Source organism: Notamacropus eugenii, chromosome 1 (genome assembly GCF_028372415.1).
Source record: "Notamacropus eugenii isolate mMacEug1 chromosome 1, mMacEug1.pri_v2, whole genome shotgun sequence".
NCBI classification, from domain to species: domain Eukaryota; kingdom Metazoa; phylum Chordata; class Mammalia; order Diprotodontia; family Macropodidae; genus Notamacropus; species Notamacropus eugenii.
In genome coordinates this window covers 331,976,901-332,002,117 of record NC_092872.1, presented here as the reverse complement: position 1 = coordinate 332,002,117, position 25,217 = coordinate 331,976,901, and the positions used below count along the sequence as shown (strand labels likewise).

Sequence of the window (25,217 nt, the reverse complement as noted above, 5' to 3'; positions counted from 1 at the left end):
TGGGAGAGGTGGAACACTAATTCATTGTTGGTGGAGCTGTGAACTGATCCAACCATTCTGGAAAGCAATTTGGAACTATACCCAAAGGGCTACAAAAATGTGCATACCCTTTGACCCAGCAATACCACTTCTAGGACTGTATCCCCAGGAGATCCCACATGTACAAAAATATTTATAGCAGCTCTCTTTATGGTATCCAAAAACTGGAAATCAAAGGGATGCCCATCAACTGGGGAATGGCTGAATAAATTGTGGTATATGAATGTAATGGAATACTATTGTGCTATAAGAAATGATGAACAGGAAGACTTCAGAGAGGCCTGCAAAGACTTATATGACAAAAATTGCAGGGAAAACTAGAAAAGCAGTCTGGCAGAAATTAGGTATTGACCAACATCTTACAATAAAATAAACTCCCAATAGATACATAACTTAGACTTAAAGGGTTGCTTTATGAACAAATTAGAGGAGCAAGGAAGAAATAAATAGGCAAAACATATAGCTAATACAATTCCCAATCCTAAATCTATTACCCCTCTGGAACCTTTCTCCTGCTCCATTGTGATCACAATGCTTGCCTTTGCTGCTGTTTGTACATAAAGCTATTGTAAAGCTGTGCTCTTGTATTGGACCATTCTTTACACTCCGTCTTCAGCTGCTGCTCTACTTCTTCCAAGGTTGGGGTTGGGGGTGGGAGGGAAGGTTGTCATTTCTTCATATCCCCAAGATTTATATGAGTTTTTTGAGGTCCAAGTTCAGAAATTAAATCTGTCTTTCAAAATTATTTTGCTTTTTCTTCACTGTTTCTCCCTGACCTCTATTCTGTGACACTGAATAAGAAAATTCTTTTCAGCTCATTTCTGCTCCCATAATGCCAAATGTGGTCCACGCAAATTTCACCTTGGGAGCAAGCCTGAATCAGGTGGAGCATCATGATTACCTTTGACCTATCTCCTTACCAGTAACAAGGTTTCCTTCCCCCCATATATGTTTATTTGGTCAGGTCACTTCTGCTTAAAACCTTTCACTGGCTTTCTATTTAGAATGGGGGAAGGACAGGGAAGAAGTATTTCTATAGAGCCTACTATGTGCCAAGCACTGTGTTAAAGGCTTTTGACAAATATTTCATCTGAATAAAATTTAATTTAGTAAAATTAAAACTATTGCCTGGTATACAAAATCCTCCATGATTAGGTACCATATTGCCTTTCCTTCCTTATTCCATACCACTCCCCACATCCATTCGAGCCAAACTATACCAGTCTCTGTCACCCATGCAAGTCCTACACTTTCCTTTTGCTGTGCCATTGTGCAAAATGTTCCTTATACTTCACAATCTCATTTCTTTTACTCCTCTCCTCCTTAGCTGTTGCATTCCTGTCTACCCTTTAAAATCCAATGGATATACCACCTTTCCAGCAAACCTTTCCTGTTTTTTTCACTCAGTAATGAAAGTTCCCCTCTCAGACTTCATGTAATACTATGCTTATATCTCTTTATGAATTTATCATTTATTACTGTTATAGTTATTTGTGCATTAATCAGATCTCTCTACTAGACTGTAAATTTCATGAGAGCCCAGATCTTGTCTTATTTAAACAGATATTCCCAGAACTAAATATATTAAGGGCATACAACAAGCACTTAATAAATTTTGTTGGACTGTTGAGTTGGAAGGCAGAGCCTTTTTAGAAAAATCAAAGTTATTATTATACAGTCTCTCCTTTCTATTTATCATGCACCCCTCCCAGTTCTTAGAACTACCTTCCTGTCTAAGAATGTATTAACAATACATCCCACAAAGTAGAAAGTAAAGAAAATGCCCTCCTTGAATTACCAAATTCAACCTTGTCTGAAGGAAAATCCATTCATCAGATGTTAATGATCTGCAAAGCTATTGACATAAAGAAGCATGTACTTCAGAGATATTTTGATGTGTATTTGCTGCTGGTCTTACTACCTGTCTTGAATTATACTCCCTTATATAGCTATACATGTAATACCTAGTACAATATTTTAAGTCTGGAAAATACTTCACGTATGTAATCTCGTTTTATCCTCACAACAATCCTGAAAGGCAGGTGCTATTATTATCCCTGTTTACAGATGAGGAAACTGAAGCAGAGAGAGGTTAGATTAGGTTAGGTTAGGTTAGGTTAGGCCTCCAGGGTCCCATAGCTTGGAAGTATCTGAGTTTGGAGTGGAATTCAGGTGTTCCTGACTTCAGGTCCAAAGTTTTATCTACTGCCCCCTATCCCAGTGGCCTACCTGTAGGACATCCATATAAAATCTAAGTCTTATATGGAAGACATTTATAATATCACTTGGTATTCTGCCACAGTCAACCATTCTTCAACTGATGGACAATTTAGTTTCTAGTTCTTTGCCACCATAGACATATGCAAAAACTGCTATGCATACTTTTGAACCTATAGGACCTTGTCCTATTTTTTGATTGTTTTTTTGGCAAAGGACTAGCTATATAGGTATAGATGAGCTAAAAGATATTCACTGCTCAGTAACTTTTTATGTATGATTCCAAATTACTTTCCAGAATGCTTTTACTCGTTCATAGTTCCACTAACAGTACATCAATGTCCCTGTTTTCACACATCCCTCTATTTTCCTTTTTTGTTATCTTTGTCAATATGAAGGGTGTGAGGTTGGATTTATATGAACTAATGCACAGTGAGTTAAGCAAAACAAGAAGACAAATTTATACTGACATCAATATCATAAAAATGAACAGTTTTGAGGACTCTTATAAACTGATGAAGAATGAAATAAACAGAACCAAGAAAAGAATTTATATAATAACAACAATGTAAAGACAAAACACCTTTGAAATCTGTAATGCACAAGGATCAACACAATGACCATTCATGATTCCAAAGTATCAATAATAAAACAAGCTGTGGCGGCAGATTTAGGATACAGAATGAGACGTAAATTAATAAATATATAAATTTATGTTATATATGCATATATATATATTTACATGCAGATATCGAGGGAATTTGTTTTCCTTGATTCTGTATACATATAAGCCTTTTGGAGGCAAGTGTATGTGTGTGTCAGGGTGGGGGTTGGGAGGAGGGTCCTGAGTTATTTTGTCCCCTGTGCCTAGAACATTCTCATCCTCATTTCCACCTCCTGGCTTCCTTCAAGTCTCAGTTAAAGTTGAACCTTCTGCAAGAAACCTTTCCTAGTTCTTAATCTTAGTGTCTTCCCTCTGATATCACTATTACATATGTATATGTGTGTGTGTGTACATACACACACACGTAAAATATGGTACTTCATGTATGTATATACTTATACTTGTTTGTACATAGTTTTTTGCATGTTTGTCTCTCTCATTAAACTGTGACTATTTTTGCATTTCTTTGCATCCTTAGTGCTTAGCAGTGTCTGGAACATGGTAGGTATTTAAAAAACCCTAACTGACCAGCTTGAAAAGCACATAACTAATGAGAACTGAAAAACATGCCATAAGAATGCTATGATCTAAGAATAATTTTGAAATCGATTAGGGAGAATGGAGGTTTATACTCACTTTAGTTGGCACTTTAACTTCTTCAGAAATGAATACCTCCTCAACTTGGATTGCATCTTTGGGAAAATATCCAAAATCCTTTCCTTTCTATAAAATGAAGAAAAACAATATTATTTTTAAAAATGTTCCCTTAAAGCAATGAAGGCTATTGGCTCTCATTTTCTCCCACAGTTTTTAAAGAATTGTTATTTATTTATACAGTTGTTGTTTTGGTTTTTTTATGCAACTAAGATTCCCAATGGTAATGCCTTATTCTCTGTTTCAAAAACATGATTCTGCAAACAGAAGTCAACATTCAAGGTAATTTTACAAGACATCGCCTTGCTCTCCTTTTCATCCCACCATAACCTTCCCTTCCCCCCACCCCCTGTACAGACACCACAGAACATCTGAAACAGAGACCAGTGGCCTCCGTCTCATTCAACCTCGTTTCTTCTGAAGTAACTGGCAACCCCTTAGAGCAATCTAGGGTGGAGGAAACAAAGATTGCAAAGGGAACTCAGGTGTTTTGTCTTCCCTCCTCAAGCTTACTCCCTTAGGGAAACATACCCAATATAGCAGGAGGTGACTTGAGGCACTGTGGGGCAGAGGAAGAGAGATCACTAACAGAATAATGAATGTCTTTCCATCTGTGCCCAATGAACCTTTTGCTGAGGTTAAAAGACTCTCTTCCCAGACCCTCCAAAAGCCTATCCGATCAGATTATGCCTCCCAGTATTGTCTGAGAGTGGGACTTAAGATCCTCTTAGGGATCCTTATTAACAGGGGAGAGTGGCTCTTAAAGATGAGGGGGGGGGAGTTCCTCCATTAACTGAGATCTTGATGACTCATGGTTATCCCTCCTACTTCATTCTACTGACGTTCAAGGACTAGATGTTGGCAATTCTCAACCACTTAGATGGGTGTTTGCTCTAATCCAAATTCATCTTCAGTGTTTCCACTCAGGCTGTTGTAAATACTCTTCTGACTGCAAAATTTCTCTGAATCCTTCCAACTTTGTATTTTCTCTGAAGATATCTACCATCTCATGTCTGTCTCTTCTTGAGTACAGTGGCCAAGGAATTAAGGTTCTAGGTACCTCTCATCACTTGATCCCTAGAAATATTTGATTCTAGATCTTTGCCAGAAACTTCCCTAACCCACTCCCCTCAAACCCTTGGAACTCAATATCTACCCACAACTCAGTGTCTTTTGAGGCTCAGTTACCTACAAAGCATCCCTTTCAATTTCGCATGTTTAAGGTTACTCAATAGCTCCCATTCCAAAGCTTTCTTCCCTTTCCTTCTCCCTTGACTTTACTCTGATCACCCCCCACAACTCTGCTTCCACTGTCCCTTCCTACCTGGAAGGAAACCCTGTCTCTTTCCCACCCCATGTCCCCTAGGTCTCCTATTCTGGCAGTACAATCCCCTTCAGCCCCTGGTGGAGAGAGGGAAGATCCCTGAAGGTCCTCCCCTCTACCCACCCAGGGCATCATGCAGAAGAATAGTAGGGGGCATCATCATGGTAGCTGTAGCCTGAGCACACCTTCTGGACCAGCCAATAGTCTGTGCTGTAGAAGGCAATATAGATACAGATGACCTTGAAGAGTGCGGAGCAGTTCCAGGTAGCTGAGCTCTATGTGTGGTCCCGAGAGCAGGTTTTGACAGGTCATGAGTACGGAGTAAGGTCCTCCAGGCTCAATCCACCTTTTCCCACTCCAACTGGCAACTGAAACTCTTGGATGCTTTGGCTTCAATGAAGATCTGCTGCTCTTGGTGGAACCCCATAGCCTTGCTCGGGGACACTAGGCTGACTGAAATGTTCCCTTGGCCAGTGCCAGTGTGCTGGAAATGGACACTGAAGATAACATTGCCATGGTCCACAATCTTCCCTGTGACCAGTAGATTCAGTGCCACTGTCTTGATGTTGGAATAGAAGGCTCCCCAGTCGAAGATTTTTTTCAGTTTGTCAGGAGATGCAGCACTATGGTGGGTATGGGCAAGGGGGCTGTCCTGGATTGCCCCATGACACCCCTGGTGGGGCCAGCAGCGCAAGGAGTGTGGAACAGGTAATCTGACAGGACTTGGGGGAGAGATGTTCCCATTTCCAAGGTACCTGGGACTGAGGTTGTCCCTCAGCATTATCATGTCCAGAGTCATCAGAGCCATGGCGGGGGGAGATCATCTTGGCCACTGATGATCTTTCTGAAGGGTGCTATTGATCCCTTTGAAATATCTTTCCTTCTTCCTGCCAGTATCAGAGACTGTTTCCATTTCCATATTATTAGCAGAGTGCCTAGAACATTGCTAGGTACTTAATAAATGCCTATTGATTGACCTGATTCCCCTTGCAGGTGAGTGTCCTGGACCAGACAAAGTCTGCCCTGCACCAGGAACACAAAGCAGCAGCAACTGAGCTGCATATTCCTTTCCTCCCTTGTTCTTGGGATACCACACTGCCCTCTTCACCTGTCCCTCTCTTTTAGGCTCACAGTTCCATTTTCGGCTCCCTGCTACTCACCACCTCAAACTGTTTCCAAAATTGATAAAAGCACTTCACACCTTTTGACAAGTTCACATAACAACTCTCAAAAAAACAGGGTTCAAGTTGTCAAAGAAAAAGTTCTGAATTCTGCATTATAAACAGAAGACTTCCAGAAACAATTGCTATTAATTTATAATCAGTCTAAATCTAAGCCCTATCCTACTTATAAAAACATCTAAACTGAGTTTCCTTGTGCCCTCAGACATTTCTCTAACAGACAATTTTGAGGTCCTAATTTATAGGATTCTCAAACAAAGTATATTTCACAATCAAAATTAGCAAAGGCACAGTTCAGTTAGGTAACAGTTCAATTAACAGTTGGCTTTTTCCAACAAAACAATAGTTATTTAATTTTCAACTCACACTTGGAGAATCATTTTCCTAAAACATTTAATCTTCCCTTTGACCACTCCCGTCAAGGGTGCTCCTTTCTAGCAGATCAAAGGTGAACCCAAGAGATCTTTTACTCTCACCATTACCCTAATCTGGTCAAAGAATAGGGAAAGAATCTACTACTCTTAGGTGAATCATTTAAGGGCCCCTTGCCCTAGTCTGGTCACAGCCCTAATTGCTTCAAGGAAACAGTCATTCCTGGGCTAATCAGAGGGAAGGGAGCAGATAGTTAATAGAGAATTGTTAGTTAAAGAAAGACTGATAAAGTTTCTCTTTCACACTAAGATAATTTTTAAATGCTTTCTTAACATTTCTGAAAGAGAGAACAAGGAAAAGGATAAAGGATAGCTTGTTGCTTCTACAATGTGAAATAGAAAATATCCAGATGCTAAAATGTCTTTGTTTTAAATACAGAAGTCAGGAGAAACAGGCAATTTATATTAAATTTTACTCCCTTCCTTGCCATTCCCCATTCCTATCACTATGTACTCTGTGCACAAGAAAGGCTAATTTGTAAATTGAGGGTTGCCTTGATTGGCTTAGACATAGCACAGACGTGAACGTCACACTCCCAGAATTCAAGTTGTAAATAGCAGGTAAGGGTTTTAGTTTCTGAGCAAAGAATAAGAGACAGGAGAGCCATGTCTGAGTGAACTACTCTATGTCCTTGATCTATCCCAAACAAAAGAGGACCAGTTTGCATTATGCTTTTCAGAGGTTGTGCAGGGGACTCCTCCCAGACCACTTCAAATGAAACATTCTGTGAAAGTAGGGATTCCTTTCAGCTTCTTTCACACAGTTTCCTTAGTTTATGTCTTTCCCCAAGATTAAAAGAACCTACTGTATTTTGGTCTTCTAACACCAGCAATGGTACCTCTCACTGGTGTGGCAACTGCTACAGATAACTTTAATTCCAGTAAAGTGACAACTTGTATTACTGTTCCTAAATTAAGATATCAGTAGATCATTTTACTTAGGTTCTTATGTTTTCTAATAAATTTTGCATCTTCACAACATGGTGGGTCTAAGAACACTATTCTTTCTTTCCGCTTGGCTCTTCAGGCAGGCCCAGATCTGCCCTGATGATATAATTTTTCTTCAGTCATTTTTCGATCATGTCCTATGTTTTGTGACCTCATTTGGGGTCTTCTTGGCAATAATACTGGAATAGCTTGCCACTTCCTTCAACAACTTATTTTGCAGATGAAGAAACTGAAGCAGACAGGGTTAAGTGACTTGCCCATGGTCATACAGCTAGTATCTCAGGCCAGATTTGAACTCAGGAAAATGAGTCTTCCTGATTCCCTACCCTGACACTCTATCTACCGAATCACTAAGCTGCAATATTAGCTCCAAACAGATACATGCTCTAAATATAAAAAGACTTATAGGATTATAAATTTAGAGCTGAAAAGGGATCTTTGAGGTCATCTAAGAGCAGCCAGATAGTACAGTAGATAGCCAGCTGGACTTGGGAGTTAGAAAGACCTGAGTTCAAATTCTGACTCAGACATTTACTAGCTATGATCCTAGATAAATCACTTAACCTGTGTCTACTTCAATTTCCTCATCTGCACAATGGAGATAATAAATAGCCACTACTTTCAAGGGTTGTTGTGAGGGATAAGTGAGGATAATATTTGTTAAAGTTCTTTGTAAACTTTAGTCATATACAAGTGGCAAGGTATTGTTATTATTAGTCAAGCTTATTTTAAATGTAACACTAGATATTTCTAGTCTCTTCCAAATCCCTCCATCCCTTCAAGCAAAAAAGTGGGGGTAGGGTGTGGGAGTAGGAAGCAAAATTTAGAGTCTTGAACCAGTGTTCACACCATCAGCAATCCAACAGGGAATCTCTGATGAGCTCTGAGTTCAAGTTTAAAGATTCTCCTTGAGAGAGTTATCAGATCATGATGAAACTAAACTGTTAACTCAGTAGCTCAAAGCAAGATGTTTTAACTTCCCATGCCAGAAATACAGGATCCCTAGCATAGATAATCTATGAAATACAAAACAAAAAACCCTTAGGGTTACCCTGTACACACTAGGATCTCAAGTAACCACATGTCTGAAAAAAAGAAAGGTACAAATTCTTTTATAAAACAATCAGACTTACACAGGCAAGCAAGGATACCCTGCTCAGTTAGGAATGACTGAAGAATGCTTTAGATGAAGAATGATTTCTACCTCTCAGCAGAAAGGCACTACGCCAGAGATCTGGAATGAAGGTTGATGCCTATGTGCTGATATGCTTTGACTGACTTTACTTATTAGAAGGAAGAGGGTAGAATCAGTAGGAAATGATAGTGATTTTTTTTTTAAATCATCACATGATTTTTTTTTTTCTGGAAACTGCAAATATTGAAGCAAGGAGATGGAATCAAGACAAGAAAAGCAGCCAAAACCTTCCAGTGTGTAAATCAGATGTTCACACTGAGCAAAGTGATATATTGTCCTTGAGATGAACAGGCAGAGTTTCAGTTTTAAACAGTGGCCATGATTGCTAACACTATACATGTTCAGTGAGGAAAACACGTATCTTTAGCTAGTCTGTCATACTTATACAATTTGGTAACAAGATGATTAGTCATAACATTTCTTAACTGAGAGACAATGATACCGTTACACAAACTTATTTCCCACTGAAAGCATTAATCATTAATTTATTCATGTTAATGACTCAGGAAAGTAATCTGAAACAATGAAGCTTTTGTGATACTCAATCTACCTGGACTTTGGGCCAAATAGAAGTTGTTTTCCCTATGAAAAATACGCTTCTTTCTTTCCCAGGCAATGATTCTTTCACTAGAAGTCTTCTATAGTAACATGTCCATTCTCTTTTGACAGAAAGCACATCTTTGAATCTAATGAATACTTTCATTCTTTCCCATAAGTGACCAATTCTGTTCAGATTTTCAGATGTGTTTAAAGGCTTTAATATCTACAAAGTGCTTTCATAACTTCAGATGAAAGCTCTTTTAGAAATACAAAATATATTTTACTTATCTTAATCCCATCCTAGATATCCAAATGTTGTTTCTGAATTCAGTGTTAAATAAGATACTTACACTTCCTGCCCACAAATCTTCTCTTTCTCCTGAAAGTTTGGCGTAAACAGATATCTCTTCTCCCGTTTTGAAGCTCAAGTATTGGCAGTCAGATCCTTCATAATCTCTTATGGCCACGGCTCTGCTTATTAAAGCTATGTAAATATTTAAAGAAAATACACATTTTAAACACTAATATTTAAAAATGTTCTATCTCTAGTCTCTTCTCCCTTCAAACCATCCTTCATATCACAAGTCAGATTAATTTTCTTCCTTTTTGTCTTTCATTTTTCTTTTCTGGAATCAATTGGAGTTAAGTGACTTGCCCAGCATCACACAGTTTGTAAGTTTCTGGGGCCAGATTTGAACTGATATCCCATCCTATCTCTAGGGCAGGTGTCCTATCTACTGCACTACCTAACTGCTCCCAAATTCATTTTCAAAATACCAATTTCATCAAACAATTCCCCTATTTAAAAATCTCCAATGGTTCCCTACTGCATATCCAACTTTTTCCTCTCATGTCTATCCAATAATCTTTTTAATGTCCTCTGAACACACCATGTGCATTACTAGTTCGTGTAACTGCGATATTCTCCCTGCCTGTGCCAAGACTTCAAAAGTTAGATGATAAAAACTGTTTTTCATCTCCTGATAGAAGATTGGTTGGTAGACCCAAGGTATAGGATAAGGATGTGGATATGGTGATTTTAATGATTTATTTTGCTTGATGGTGCTTAGTTTTTACAAAGATTATGTTTTTCCAATTTTTATTTGTAGGGAAAGGAGACAGGAGTTGCAAAAAAAGAAAGAGAAGAAACAAAAGAGGTCATTGAACCATCTTAAAAAATGCTCAGACAGAAATATAAAAAAGTTTAGAGGGAAATAGACAAAACAGCTTTGAAAGAAACATGCTGAATTTATCATATAACTTTTTAAAAAATATTCTGTATAAAATTTGTTACATAATTTCAGTTATAATTAATTTTTGCATTTTACTTTCTATGTGTAAGGTGTTGGGGTTCTTTTTGGTGTTTGGTAAATTCAGAATAATAAAATTAAGTAGTGTTTGTATAATGGAAAAAGTTCTGGATTTGGATTTAAACAGCTGGAGTTAAAATACAATCTCTACTAAATTTTTGGCCTTCAGCAAGTCACTTAATCCCATTTGCATCTCAAGTTCCATATCTATAAAATGAGAGGATTGGACTGATCTGTATGGTCCCTTCTGGCTCAAAATCTGAACATCCATCATGATATGGAAAGATTTAGAGTCAGAAGAACCCATTTAGAAAATCTAGCTGTATGAAGTTGAGCAAATTTCTCCTTTTGTGGGAAATTTCCTCACTCTTAAAATGAAGGAGTTTGACTAGATAAATTTCAAGGGGTTTCCAATAATTCTGACAAATCCTACTAAAAGTCCTTTGGGGTTCAGCTAAGTCCTTGCTCAGCTACTCTACTACAAATCAATTGTTCTCTATATTTATGATCTTAATGTTTCATTACTCATATTGTAGTATCAATTATTTAATAGGTGTTAGGTCTTGCTCTCTAATCTATATAAGTAAGTTGAAGGCAAGAAATGTGTTTTACATTTCTTTCCTATTCCCCTCAGCTCACAAGAGAACTTAAAATAAAATCTGTTGAATGAGTAATTTACCAAATGCCTAAGATTAATTCCTTTAATACAAACATAATGTATGGTATGTGTATATATTGTAATCATTAAAATAATTTCATACTTAGAGTAGTGATGTTCCTCAGTGAAAAACTGATTTAATAAGACCACTAATTAAATTTAAATATCACATAAAGTTACACAAATTGGAATGTCTTCTTTATTGTTGATCAAAATCAGAGGTTTCAAACACAAGGCCCGTGGGCTACTCCCAAATTTGGCCCAAACTAGATTAAAATGGAATTGGGAAATACTTAAGAAAATAAAGAAAAATTTGATAGAATGAATAAGTGGGAAAAATTCAATAGAATTAACATGTGGTCGATATGCAGCCAGAGGATTCTTACATATAATTTAGTGGTCCTGTTTATATTTGAATTTGATATCTATCACTGGTCTGAACTATGACTCTATAGATATGAAAATGTGAGAAAAATAGAGATTTGAGACAGGAAATTAATTACAAATGAGCAGTTGACTGATAAATCTTGTTCCTCACTTTAGTTTACTTTTCAGAAAAAGGATTCAGAAAAGTACTTTTTCAAAAGTTTAGAAATAAAGGTTACATAAAAGACAGACGATAATTACTTATTTGAAGCCATTCTAATCTATTAGGCTACAATTATACCACATAATATTAGGAGACCTGGGTTCAAGAGAACACTTCAGATTATGTTGATCATGGGCAGTTTATTTCATCACTCAGAATATTAGGTCCCAGGTCTGTAAAATGGGGAAAGTAACAACTATTACACCTCAAAGAGCTGTGAGCATGGAACAATAAATGTAAATAGAGTATTTTGCAAATTGTAGGGCATGATACTGTCAGCTTAAAAGTAGATGCAATAACCAAAATATTTTGTGTAGTAGATTTAAAAAGAAAATCTAACTTGCATTGCTCATATACATAAACAAAATCATGAGAGAAGTCTTTGATATTGGCTAAAGGTTTGCATAAGGAATACATGAAAAATTAATCATGAATCCCTGAGGGTCTGGGATGCTAAAATTTGTACATACACACACACACACACACACACACACACACACACACACACACCAGTATAAGTCATGGTGGCTTAAATATATTTTTTAAATTGTTGGAGAAATAATGATACTCAGAACATAGTTGAAAAATTAAAATAAAATTTTTGTTATATAAATCAGCAAGAATGTCTTTATGTACTCCAGTAAACAAAATGAATAAGTGGGAAAATAAAATGGTAAATAAACAAGTACATTTTAAAATGCTAACAAATTTGATTGTGATAACTGGTAAGACCTCTGTGTCATCTGAATTTATACCAAACTTTGACCCTTTGACCATTTCTGTGAGGTAATGCCACAGAACACTTCTTTTCTAATATTTTTCACAGGCAATCTACAAAGCTAATCTTTACAACTTCATTTTTTTCCCAATGGTATACCAATATTTATACCAAATATTTCCATTTTAATATTTATGCGATGTACTTACGTTGCTATTTTCCATATACTTACTTTCACATTCCACATCTCCGCAGTTTTTAAACTCTGCCAGCAGTTTTGTACTCTCCGAGCTCTTTATCAAGGAAATTACTAGAAGAAAAATTCTGTAGACTCCAAACTGTCCCATGACAAAAACAGAAAGTAGGAATTCAAAAAACAGTCAAAATGTACCATTCACACGAGAATACTGCCTCCTAAACAAGAGAGGCATTTTTTTCACTTGCTATAACAAAAAGGTTTTAAAAGCCTTTGGCAGATATATTTCCTTTCTGTTTGCCAGTTGAGCTTACTGGATAAATGCTCTCTTTCTCAATCTGCATTGACAGCTATTTATATAACACACTAGTATTTAATTATTAACAGATTTGTTTACTTTGACTAATATTTTTATAAAGGCAGCCCATATAAATCTACCTCATTTAAAGTTACACTGCTTTCAGCATGGATTTCTTGGAATGCATAGCAACACAACCTCTTCCTGTTAGTCTTCAGAAAAGTCAATCAATGAATATTAATTGATTACTTACATGTGTATAATGCTGCTTTCAGTTGTAGGCTGGATGTATAGAGTCAGTAATAACTTGTCTAAAGAAAATGATCCATTTTTCTGACTATCATGGGGAAAGCTGTTAAAAATATAATTATAAGAAGTAATTTTTAAATTATATTGGAAGGTATATTTATTCCTACTTAATCTAAACAAAAAAACCACTCAGACTTTAATTTCATACAATAGTAGCTAAAACATGGCAAGTAAAAAGTTTGAAAAACATTCAATCTGTGGGACTAAATAGAAGTAAAGTGTCATGTTTCAATATCTGGGAAATGTTTTAAAAGGATCTCTTTTCTTGCAAGATTTCAATACATTTGCTTAGGTTCTAACATACGAAATCAGTTTGTGGGATATCTCCATTAGTGTCTGAGAGAAGAATCTCATAAAGTCACAGTTCCCTCTAGTGTCTAAAGCAGAACAAAACACCACCACAAAAATGACAAATACAGAATTACAAAAGTTAGATAAGTTTTGTTTGGGGTTAAAAAGTTTTCATGCCAAAGTTATCTTATTACATATACAATCTCCAGTGCCATCAAAGGACCAATTCCTGACAAAGAGAAATAAATAACCCCAAACACCATCTACAAGTCCTTCCACCCTTGCTAAGCAAGGAGCCTGTAGGTTAAGTCAGAAGCTTTTCAGGATATGCAGTAAACAAAAAAGGACCTATGTCTTAAACAGGCAACCTGCGTTTCTCCCCACAATGAAAAGGTAAACAGCTTGATTGTGAATTCTCAGAACTGTAGTCCTGGAAAGAAAAAATTCTATTTTCCAAACTTGGGAAAGACCATTACAGGCTCTGAGCTGGGGCTAGCAGGGCTGCCATTTCAGGGGCTTTTTGACTGATTTGCAACAGAAAGAAGAGTGGCATGGAAATGAAAGAGGGAAATTAGACTCTTTGCACTGTGGGTTTGACATTAGTAGCAGCTCCTGAGGAAACAACTGTTGGTAGCTAACTTACAGAGTGGATTTGGATCCCTGGACTTGGAGTTAGGAAGACTTGATCTCAAATTCAGCCTCGGATACTAGCTGAACGACACTGGGCAAGTCATTAAACCTCTCTGAGCCCCAGTTTCTCCATCTGTAAAAGGGGATAAAAATAGCACCTACCTCACAGTTCTGGAAAGATCAAACAAATGGTATCATTAAGGCACTTTGCAAACCTTAGAACTCTATATAAATGCTAGCCTTTTCATTATTTTTACTATTACATACCAGGAAACTAAGCAGTAGAGTGGATAGAGAGCTGGGCCTAGAGTGAGAACAGACCTGAGTTCAAATAGTCTCAGACACTTCTTAGCTGTGTGACCCTGAGCAAGTCACATAATTTGATTTTCTTGACTGTGAAATGAGGATAATGATAGCACCTACTTCCCAGGTAATATTTGGTGAATATTTGGTGAGGTAATATTTGTGAAGTGCTTAACCCACTACCTGGCACACAGTAGATGCTAAATAAATGTTTATTGGTTGATGGTTCTTTAAGTGTAAATATAACTCCTGATTTAATTAGAATCTTTGAAGACATCTTGTCCTTTACATAAAACTATTATCAATCATAGCCATTTTGTGACACATAACAGGGGGAAGGAGAGGGAAGGAGAGGGAAATGGAGGAAGCCAGTGTCTAGTGTGGCATATACAGGAAAAGAAAATAAGTCAAGGGATTAAAACCCTCTCCAGATTCCCAGGATTTAATCTTGACCTGGTTGATTGAAAGACAATCCTATGGTTTTGGTTATTAATCACTTTAAGTGTCTAAATGATAGAGAAAGATTATTCAAGTCATTTCAGGCCTAGTGTGTGGTTTAAAACTCATGTGTCTCTGGGGAAAACTCCAGTTTTCCATGGAATAGCAGTGTGGACTACTTAAAGATATCCCTGTGGGAAAAGAAAGGCTAAATCGTGTTTCACAGTGAAACCAACAGGTTCTAAGTAGGAACTAGTCTGGAATAACTTATTTTCCACTTGGAATTTTAGATAATATTGATAATAATAATAATGGTTAATATTTATGCAACACTTTAAGATTTGCAAAGCACTTTACAAATTGTTGACAAGTGAAACCAGTTTGGCTAGTATGACCAAATACCCCTAAAATGCAAGTATGCAAAAGCTAATAAACCTAGAACCTGGGCATTATTGCAAAGTGTTACTGCATCCTGGTTACATATCCTTGTTGTTAGAGCAAAGTAAACCTTCTTTGGTTAGCTATTCAGTGATTGTGAGTGTCTCATTTTGTCCCAATATCTAACATGAAATATTTATTAACAAAAAAATATTTATTTTGGCTCTTTTTATAGCTTCCCTAAACTGGACATTGAGGTCTACCATTACGGAATGGATAAATAAATTATGGTATGTGAATTTAATGGAATGTTATTGTATTATTCCAAGTGACAAAATGTACAGTTTTAGAGGAAAACAGAAGACCACTATGAACAGATGTAAAGTGAACAGAACTAGGACAGTTTACATAATAATGACATTATAAAAAAAACAACATTAAATGACTTTAGAATTCTGATCATTGCAATGATAAACCAACATGCCAGAGAATTACAGATGAAGCACACTCCTACCAGAGAAGTAATGGACATAAAATGTGGAATGAAATACACACTTTTTAAACATGACCAGTGTGGGAATTTGTTTTGCTGGACCATGCATATTTATATGAGGGTTTTATTTCTGAAGTCTGCCTCTTCATCACTTCTTATTTTTATTGTTCCTTGGGGGAAGACAGGGGAATGGGAGAGATATGCAATAAATATCTAAAATAAATATACAAACCAGAACTTAAGGAGGACAGTACCAGGACTAGCCATATGATTTTTAAGTGTAATAAAGGAATATTAACAAATATCAAAAAGGTAAAAATAGTCTAAGCATGAGGTAATGAGGGCTTGCACTAGAATGGTGGAAGTTTCAGAGGAGAGAAGGGGGCATATAGGAGAGATGTTACAGAGGTGAAATAGGTAGGCCTTGGCAGAATCTTAGATATGGGGGTTGAGGATAGGTTGGGAGCCCAAGGGACTGGGAAGATGCTGTTACCCTCTACAGGGTAACAAGTGGAGTATTTAGGGGTAAAGAGAATTAGTTCTGTTTGGGGCATAGTTAGTTTAATATGTCTACTGAACATCCAGTTTGAGATGTCTGAAAGAAATTGAGATGTGAGATTGAAGGTCAGCAGAGGTGTTGGGGCAGGAAAGGTAGATCTGAGAATAATTAGCACAGAGATGGTAATTAAATCTATGATCATTGGTGAGATCACCAAGTGAAGTAGTGTAGGGAGAGAAAAGAAGAGGGCACAGGGCAGGCCCTAAGGAACAGGGTTGTGTTCTGGATGGTGTGTGGTCTGGAAGAGGATCCAACAAAGGAGACTGAGAAGAGGTCAAATAGGAAGGAGAAAAACCAGGAGAGAGCAGTGTCCTGGAAACCTAGAAAAAAAGAGAACATCAAGGAAGAAAGGACAAATCAGCACTTACTATGTGCTAGGCACTGTGCTAAGTAGCACTTAACTTTTTGTATTGTTCTGTATGACCTTAGGTACTTAATCTCTCAGTTTTGAGGTTCTTTCACTGGAGTTTAGCTGTCCTAGTTGGTAAATCAGTAGACCTCCTGGTCCCAGACCATGTTTCCAGCCATATACCTCAGCAATCTTGCCATCCAGCACTGTCAACATTAATCACAGGTTCATATTCGTTTCCTTACCTCCCTCCTCTTTCTCCCTACTAATTGATATGGGAACTATGAATATAAGAGGAAATACAAAAGTCCCTTCCCTCAGAGCTTTTATTCTATTAATCAACCAATCAAAAGACATTTTTTAAAGTACTTACTATTTGCAAAGCATTGTGCTAGTGCTGAGAATAGATACAAGACAAAAAGCAAAAACAGTCCCTGCTCTCAAGGAGCTTACATGGAGTACGTAACATATTAAATAGGTATGTACAAGATACAATGTAGATGGAAAAATAACCTCCAAAGGGAAAGTTGGAAGAACTGGGAAAAGCTTCCTGAAAAAGCTGTATAGTTTGAGCTGAATTTCCCAGGCAGTCAGAGATTCTGAGAGTTGAAGTATGGGAGGGAGAGCATGCCAAGCAGGGGAGACAACCACTGCAAAGGCTCAGACAGGAGATGGAGTGTTGTGTGAGGATGTAGCCTACTAAGGCTAGAAGAAGTGGAAGGGAGTATAAGACTGGAAATGTGAAGAGCTTTAAGTGTGTGTGCCTGGGTTGGTGACATGACCTGACTTACATTTTTACATAAAAGTCATTTTAGTAGTTGTGTGGAGGGACTTGAAGTAGAAAATTCAGTTACATCATTTCAATAGTCAAGGTGACAGGTGGTGAGGACCTGAAGTAGGGTGGTTGCTGTGTGAATCAGGAGAATCTCTAGTATCTGAGAAATGGAAAGAAATAATAAATTGCTTCTGAAAAGGGCATATGAACTGACTCTCTTACAGTTCCACTTCATCAACCCTATAGTTTCCCCAAACAAAATACTTTTCCCTAGCTACCACTCCTCTATATCCACCTGTATATTAGCTCATTCCCTACTACCTACCAGATAATACCAGATACTTCCAACCACACTAAAGATCATCCTGTATTTCTTCTACCCTTTGCAGATAAACTCCTTGAGAAGACCATCCACAATAGGTGCCTTCACTTTCTCTTCTCTTACTCTTGCTTCAGGGATGGGAAACCTGTGGCCTTGAGGTCACATGTGGCCCTCTAGGTCCTCAAGTGCAGTCCCTTGACTGAATCCAAACTTCATAGAACAAATCCCTTTAATAAAAGGACTTGTTCTGTAAAACTTGGACTCAGTCAAAAGGCTAAACCTGAGGACCTAGAAAGTTTAAGGTCACAGGTTCCCTACTTTTGTTACAACCTGGCTTCTGACCTTTTTATTCCACCAAAACTGTTCTCTGCAAAGTTACCAGTGATCTCTTAGTTGTCAGATCCAATGAGTTTTTCTCAAGCCTCATTCTCCTCAACCTCCCTGCAGCCTTTGGCTCTGAGAGCAGGGACTATTCCATTTCCTCTTGTATTTATAGGTAGCTAGCTACCTATCACAGTTCTCATATCAATTAGCATGGTGAAAGAGGGGGGAAGTAAGGAAATTGACATGAAGCTGGGATTAACATGGCAGGGCTAGATGGCAAGATTTTTGGGGTGTATGACTGGAAGCATGGTCGGGGATCAGGAGGTCCACTGATTCACCAACTAGGACAACTAAACTCCAGTGAGAGAGCACCAAAAGTGAGAGATTAAGTACCTAAGGTCATACAGAACAATACAAAAAGTTATTGAGGACTGATAAGGTACTTGGGTGCATGTGCTTGGACCCCAATTCTAAAAAATCACATTTCTCCCTAGCCTCAAAACACTATCCCAGGCAGTTTCTCCCCAGCCCATGGACACAGCTTGCCTCAGCAACAACTGTTATCTCCCTTCCTGATATAGTAGCCAGTTGTACCTATAGAATTTATTAATATGAACCATCTGTGTACTGGTTGAACTGGCTGTGTACTGGGTCATAACAACAGTTACTACTCACTGACCAATCATATGTGTCCCAGACTTAGACATATGCATACTCCCTTACATTTATCTTATCTAATAAGACATTGATGAGAGCAGCCTGGTATTCCTGAGTCAGTCCTGACCATTAGCTGACTCAGGGATGTTTCAGGCCTAAAACCACACCTCCATGTAGCCCCACCTTGGTCTATTTCCTGATGAACTCTGGATAAAATGCCTGCTCAGTAGATACTAAAAGCACATGTTCCTTTAAGAACCAACTATTTAAGAACTAACCATTCCTTAATCCTGCCCTGAATCACCTAGTTAGCCTATTTGGCACGTTTTACTATAGAATATTCTATATAAACTTTACTTGTACCCCTCTGAGGTTGCAGGTTCCCTAAGAACTCTTACCCTGCTGAAAAGCATAATAAATCTTTATCTTGACCTCAAGAATGCTTGAGTCCAGGAACTCATTCCAGGCGACCCTCCCCTGGTACTCCAGTCTTTGAGGGGCAGGGGAGGAGCATGGGGGTTCTCCTCCTCCTCCCCCCCCCTCCAGCCCTTAACAACTACTACTTAGCACAGTGTCTAGCACATATTAAGTGCTTAATAAATGTTTATTGGGTGTTGATTGCCAGGCATTGTACTAAGCACCAAGGATATAAATGAGAAAAGGAGACAGTCCCTACCATCAAGCAGTTTACAATCCAATGGGGGAAGACAACATATACAAGGCTAATCCAAAGTCTACAACTGATGGGAAATGAAGAGTTCCTTTGGTTTCAGAGCCTTTTTTATACATAGGATTTGGGAGGAATTTTTTCCTCTGCCCACCAAGCAGAGAGGCAGAAGCCACTGAGGGTCCTAATAAGATGTGAGTATTAAAGCAGAAGGCATCTCCATGATGATGAGCTTTTCTGGGGAGAGGGAGGGGGTAGAGGCTTGTGTTTGTCATGATCATGGTGGAGTATAATCCAAAGAATGCAACTGAAGAGATGGACATAACCTTCTGGGGATGGGCTCAGAGTTTCTGTTCACCAACAACCATATTATTAAGGAGCAGGCTTCTTAACCTATGACTGATCCCTTTTCATAAATTCCCTATGAGTTTAAAGAGGCAGAAAGTTATACAAGAACTGCTAGTCTTGGGGGGCAGAGCCAAGATGGCAGAGTAGAAGTAGAGACTTGCTAGAGCTTTCCCTCCAAGCCCAGACAAATACCTGTAAAAAATGACTCTAAACAAATTCTGCAGCTGCACAACCCACACAATGATGGAGTGAAGCAAATATCCAGCCCAAAACAGCATGTAAGGTTGACAGGAAGCATCTATCACACAGCCCTGGGTGGCTGGGGTAATGAACAAAAGCCAAAACCAGAATCAGACTATAGAATCTTACTTTGGTGACAAGGAAGACCAAAATATACAAACAGAGGACAACAAAGTCAAAGCTCCTACATCCAAAGCCTCCAAGAAAAATATGAATTGGTTTCAGGCCATGTTAGAGCTCAAAAAGGATTTTGAAAATCAAGAAAGAGAAGTAGAAGAAAAATTGGGAAGAGAAATGAGAATGGTTCAAGAAAATCACGAAAAATGAATCAACTGCTTGCTAAAAGGGACCAAAAAAATGCTGAAGAAAATAACACTTTAAAAAATAGACTAAACCAAATGACAAAAGAGATCCAAAAAGTCAATCAGGAGAAGAAACTTAAAAAGCAGAATTGAGCAGATGGAAAAGGAGGTGCAGAATCTCACTGAAGAAAATAATTCCTTAAAGATTAGAATGAGGTGGGTGGAAGCTAAGGACTTTATGAAAAATCAAGAAATTATAAAACAAAGCCAAAGGAAAGAAAAAATAGCAGACAATGTGAAATATCTCATTGGAAAAACAACTCATCTGGAAAATAGATCCAAGAGAGACAATTTAAAAATTATGGGACTACCTGAAAGCCATGATCAAAAAAAGAGCCTAGACATCATTTTTCAAGAAATTATCAAGGAAAACTGCCCTGATATTCTAGAACCAGAGGGTAAAATAAATATTGAAAGAATCCACCAACCACCTCCTGAAACAGATCCCCAAAGGAAAACTCCTAGGAATATTGCAGCCAAATTCCAGAGCTCCCAGGTCAAGGAGAAAATATTGCAAGCAGCCAGAAAGAAACAATTCAAGTATTGTGAAAATATAATCAGGATAACACAAGATCTAGCAGATTCTACATTAAGGAATCGAAGGGCTTGGAATATGATATTTCAGAGGTCAAAGGAGCTAGAATTAAAACCAAGAATCACCTACCCAGGAAAACTGAGTATAATACTTCAGGAGAAAAAAATGGTCATTCAATGAAAGAGAGAATTTTCAAGTATTCTTGATGAAAGGACCAGAGCTGAATAGAAAATCTGACTTTCAAACACAAGAATCAAGAGAAGCATCAAAAGGTAAACAGGAAAGTGAAATCAACTGAAGTTGAACTGTTTACATTCCTACATTGAAAGAAAATATTCGTGACTCTTGAGACTTTTCTAAGTATTAGGACAATTGGAGGGATTATATACATATAGACAGAGGGCACAGGATGAGTTGAATATAATGGGATGTTATATAAAAAACAAAATTAAGGGATGAGAGAAGAATAGATTGGGAGAAGAAAAGGAGAAATAGAATGGGATAAATTATCTCTCACATAAAAGAGGCAAGGAAAAGTTTTTTCAAGGGAGGGGAAGAGAGGGAGGTGATAGGGAAAGAGTGAACTTTACTCTCATAGGATTTGGCTTAAGGAGGGAATAACGTGCACACTCAGTTGGGTATGAACAGCTATCTTATACTACAGGAAAGTAGGGGGGAAAGGGATAAGTAGGGTGTGGGGGATGATAGAAGGGCAGGCAAATGGAAGGAGGGGGTAATTAATAGCAATTACATTTGAGGAGGGATAGGGTCAAAAAAGAGAGTAGAATATATGGGAGGCAGCATAGGATGGAGGGAAATATAGTTAATCCTTCACATCATGACTGTTATGGAAGTGTTTTTCATGACTACACATGTATAGTCTATATCAAACTGTATCCCTTCTCAGTAGGGATGGATGGGGAGGGAGGGAGAGAAGTTGGAACTCAAAGTTTTAAAAATGAATGTTAAAAATTGTTTTTCCACACAACTGGGAAATAAGACATACAGGCAACGGGGTACAGAAATCTATCTTGCCCTACAAGAAAATAGAGAGGAGGGAATGAGAGAAGGGAGAGGTGTTATACAAGGGAGGGCAGATTGGGGGAAGGGGTAATTGGAATGACAATGTTTTGAGATGGGTGCAGGGGAGAGATAGAGGGAAAATTTAGAACTCAAAATCTTAAATCTTGTGAAAGTAAAATTAAAATAATTTTTTAAAAAAGAACTGCTAGTCTTACCCATGACTTCAGTGAGCAAAATTGTGAAATGTGTCTCCGTAGTTACCAACACATTACAGATATCAAGATACTGCAGACCACCCATCCATGGTCCCACACTACATGCTGATCCCTGTAATCAAGTTCCCCCATTGAATCTACCCATGCTGTATTTCACCCATACAGTCCTATGTTTTGTGTTTTCCAAAGAAATAACTCATTATTTGAGTAATTTATTTGAGCTAAGGAGCAGAGGCAAGAAGATTATTTCTAGAATGGACCTTCAGGAACTAATACTATATTCTCCCATATTTTCTCATCCAATGGTGACTTTAATAGTGGAAAAAGCTTCCATACAAGTAGAGCTATTCAAAAGTGGAATGGGTTATCTTAGGAGGTAATGGTCTTCAGGCAACATCAGACATTTTGTAGTTTCCTTGCCTAGAAAAGTGTTGGACTAGATGACCTCTGAGGTCCTTTACACCTCTAATATTCTGTGAAATAGTGATCTTTTCTTGACTAAATTGTAATATACTATTGACTTAGTTTGAATTATGTGATTTCAGAGTCCTATGAAAAATCAATGTTTCTTATATTACAAAAAAGCTTGCATTTATATTGTACCTACTATGTGCCAGGGACTGTGCTAAGCACTTTATAAATAGCTTCTTATTTGATCCTCACAATAACCCTAGGAGTTAGGATGCTATTATCTCCATTTTACAGTTGAAGAACATGAGACTTGCAGAGGTTAAGTGACTTCCTTGCCCAAGGTCCCAAAACCAAAAAATATCAAAAGCTGGATTTGAATTCTGGGCTTCCTGACTCCAGGTCCAGCACTCTATCCACTGCACTGTCTATCTCTGTGCAGTATTACAATGTCCAATCTGCAAGAAAAAGCACTGAGGTAGAGCTCTGAGCCAATGGCACTTTACTGAAGAGTGCATGTTCCCATCTAATAAAGCGGATCTCAGATCTTCCTCACAATCTGAAATGCTCCCTTCCTCCAGGGTCTCATTTTTATAAGGTTGGATACTAGTTTTGGAAAAATACAGGATCCCATTGATTGACAGATCTTGCTTTCAGGACCAAAAATGATTTATCAGCCAAAAAAAAAAAAAAATGGTATAGCAGCAAGGGGATGTTTGGGTTGGGCAAAGCATGGAGGATTTCCACTGACCAAGTGGTCATAAGATGATCACCTGCCCATGTTGGACAAGAGACGGTGCAAAGGTACGAAAATAAGTTGGGGGATTTTCCATGTAACTGATTCACCTCTGCTATGTTGGGTTTGGTCACCATAACAAGGAAAAACAAGGGTGAAGGGTCTCTAGTTAGCTTCCTATGAATAAGCAGGTGAGTTTACAATTTGTAGTTCATAGCTCTGGGGCCTAATATATACAACTTATAATGACCACCCCTATGGAATCATATCAAACTTATTTATATTGATCAGAATAGAGGCCAAAATGAATAATTTCTCACACCTGCCTTGAGAAGTTTTGATAACAGAACATCGATAATCATTGGTTTCCAACCAGCAGGCCATGAATTCCTGGAGGGCTATGGAATTTCAAGGGGTCCCCAAATTCATTATCACTCAGCGGTTGTCTTCTATAGACAGAAGCAATGTCTAATATATGTGTATTTTTTCAAATTATGTATAAATTCTCCTGTGATTAATAAAGTTGCTATTGAATTCACAGTACTTTCTGCCATTATATATTTTCTCACTTAACAGACACTTATAATGTGATTTTTATATAGTACTTTGAGGTTTAAGTGTCCTTCATACACTATCTCATGTGATCCACAACCGTTTGAGGCAGGAATTATTATACCTTCATTTTATATGAGTAAAAAGACTGGGAAAAGCACAGTACCTAACCGAGTGTCACTCAGCTAGTACTTGTCTGTGATTATACTTGAACTATCTTCCTGGCCCCAAGTCCTGTATTCTAGCCATCAAGCCATGTCATTTCTCTAACAGGATACTATCATGCAGAGTTCTACAACTTTTTCACAGTAAAATGGTGATTCTTAGGGTTTAAAAAGTTGGGAACCAAAAGGCTAGACTATGTTTGACCTTTATATATCATAAAAAAATTACACACACAGTAGAAAAATGGAATCTACTTGCAGACAAACAGTAACTTACACTTAGCAGGGTAGCCTCCATCCACTTAGTGAATAGTAAGAGCCAAGCAAAGAATTATTAGAAAATATTATATTAACAGAATAATGTTATGGAATCCAGTTGAGAAGAGAGTAGCTAATCTAGGGAAGCTGTTTCTAATGCTCCAAAGCTGTTTCAATCTTTTAGAGGAGAGGTGATGAAAAGACTGAAGTGGTAGCTTTATGAGTAGAAAGGGTCAGATGTGATATTTTGGGTGTAGATAAAAGATCTGGCAAATGATTTAGATGAGTTAAAAGTCACTAAATTTGACAATTTAGTGACTTAAGGATGGTAGATTAGAAACCAGATGAAAGGGGGCAAAGTTTGAGTGTTTATCCTAGTCTTTATCATATAATCAAACTATATTTTATTCCCCTAGCAACACAGAACATATCAGTTAAGATACTGTGCATGACATAAAGACTTTCTCATAATAATCTGTGGTTGATACCTCTCAAAACCCAGTGGGGCTAAGTGTCCAAACACTTTTGGGAAGTCCTATGGTATAGATTATTCCCTACTTTGCAATGTAGCTTTTAATGCTGCTGTATTTGTCCGTAAGTGACATGACACAGGTTTACACATTCACGATATGATTTAAAAATACATATATTATACTTTACATACACATCTCACTTGATCCTTAGGAACCAGTTTTACAGATAAGGAAATTGAGTCTCAGAGAGTTTAATGGGCCAGGTTAGATTTATCAAAGTTCTAAATGAGCAGTCAAATCTCAACCTTTCAGTCTGTTTTCTCATCCATGAAATAGGATGTCTACCCTAAGGATCAGAGGTCATAATGGGAAATGGCTTCTAAAAGAATTATATAAACATAAAGGTTATTCTTGACTTGAGAGTGGGGTTGAACTCTACATGGTGA

General features: G+C 37.7%; 1 protein-coding gene and 1 pseudogene across 7 annotated transcripts in view; both read right to left on the bottom strand.

Moving 5' to 3' along the window:
• The window catches only part of MIA2 (MIA SH3 domain ER export factor 2), a 120,372-nt gene extending 107,372 nt beyond the window's left edge, over positions 1-13,000 (bottom strand). For 4 of the 7 annotated variants that reach the window (XM_072629768.1, XM_072629769.1, XM_072629771.1 and 1 more), the window contains exons 1-3: positions 12,701-12,999; positions 9,544-9,677; positions 3,557-3,643 (exon numbers count right to left, since the gene is read on the bottom strand). In XM_072629768.1, coding sequence (XP_072485869.1) covers positions 3,557-3,643; positions 9,544-9,677; positions 12,701-12,815 — 336 coding nt within the window. In that variant the 5' untranslated portion in view covers positions 12,816-12,999. Of the gene's footprint in view, positions 1-3,556; positions 3,644-9,543; positions 9,678-12,700 lie in introns of all 7 variants that reach the window. The other 3 variants (XM_072629773.1, XM_072629774.1, XM_072629772.1) reach the window with 2 other exon arrangements.
• LOC140525637 (neurexophilin-3-like) lies at positions 5,030-5,839 on the bottom strand (annotated as a pseudogene).
• Positions 13,001-25,217: the final 12,217 nt, after the last annotated feature.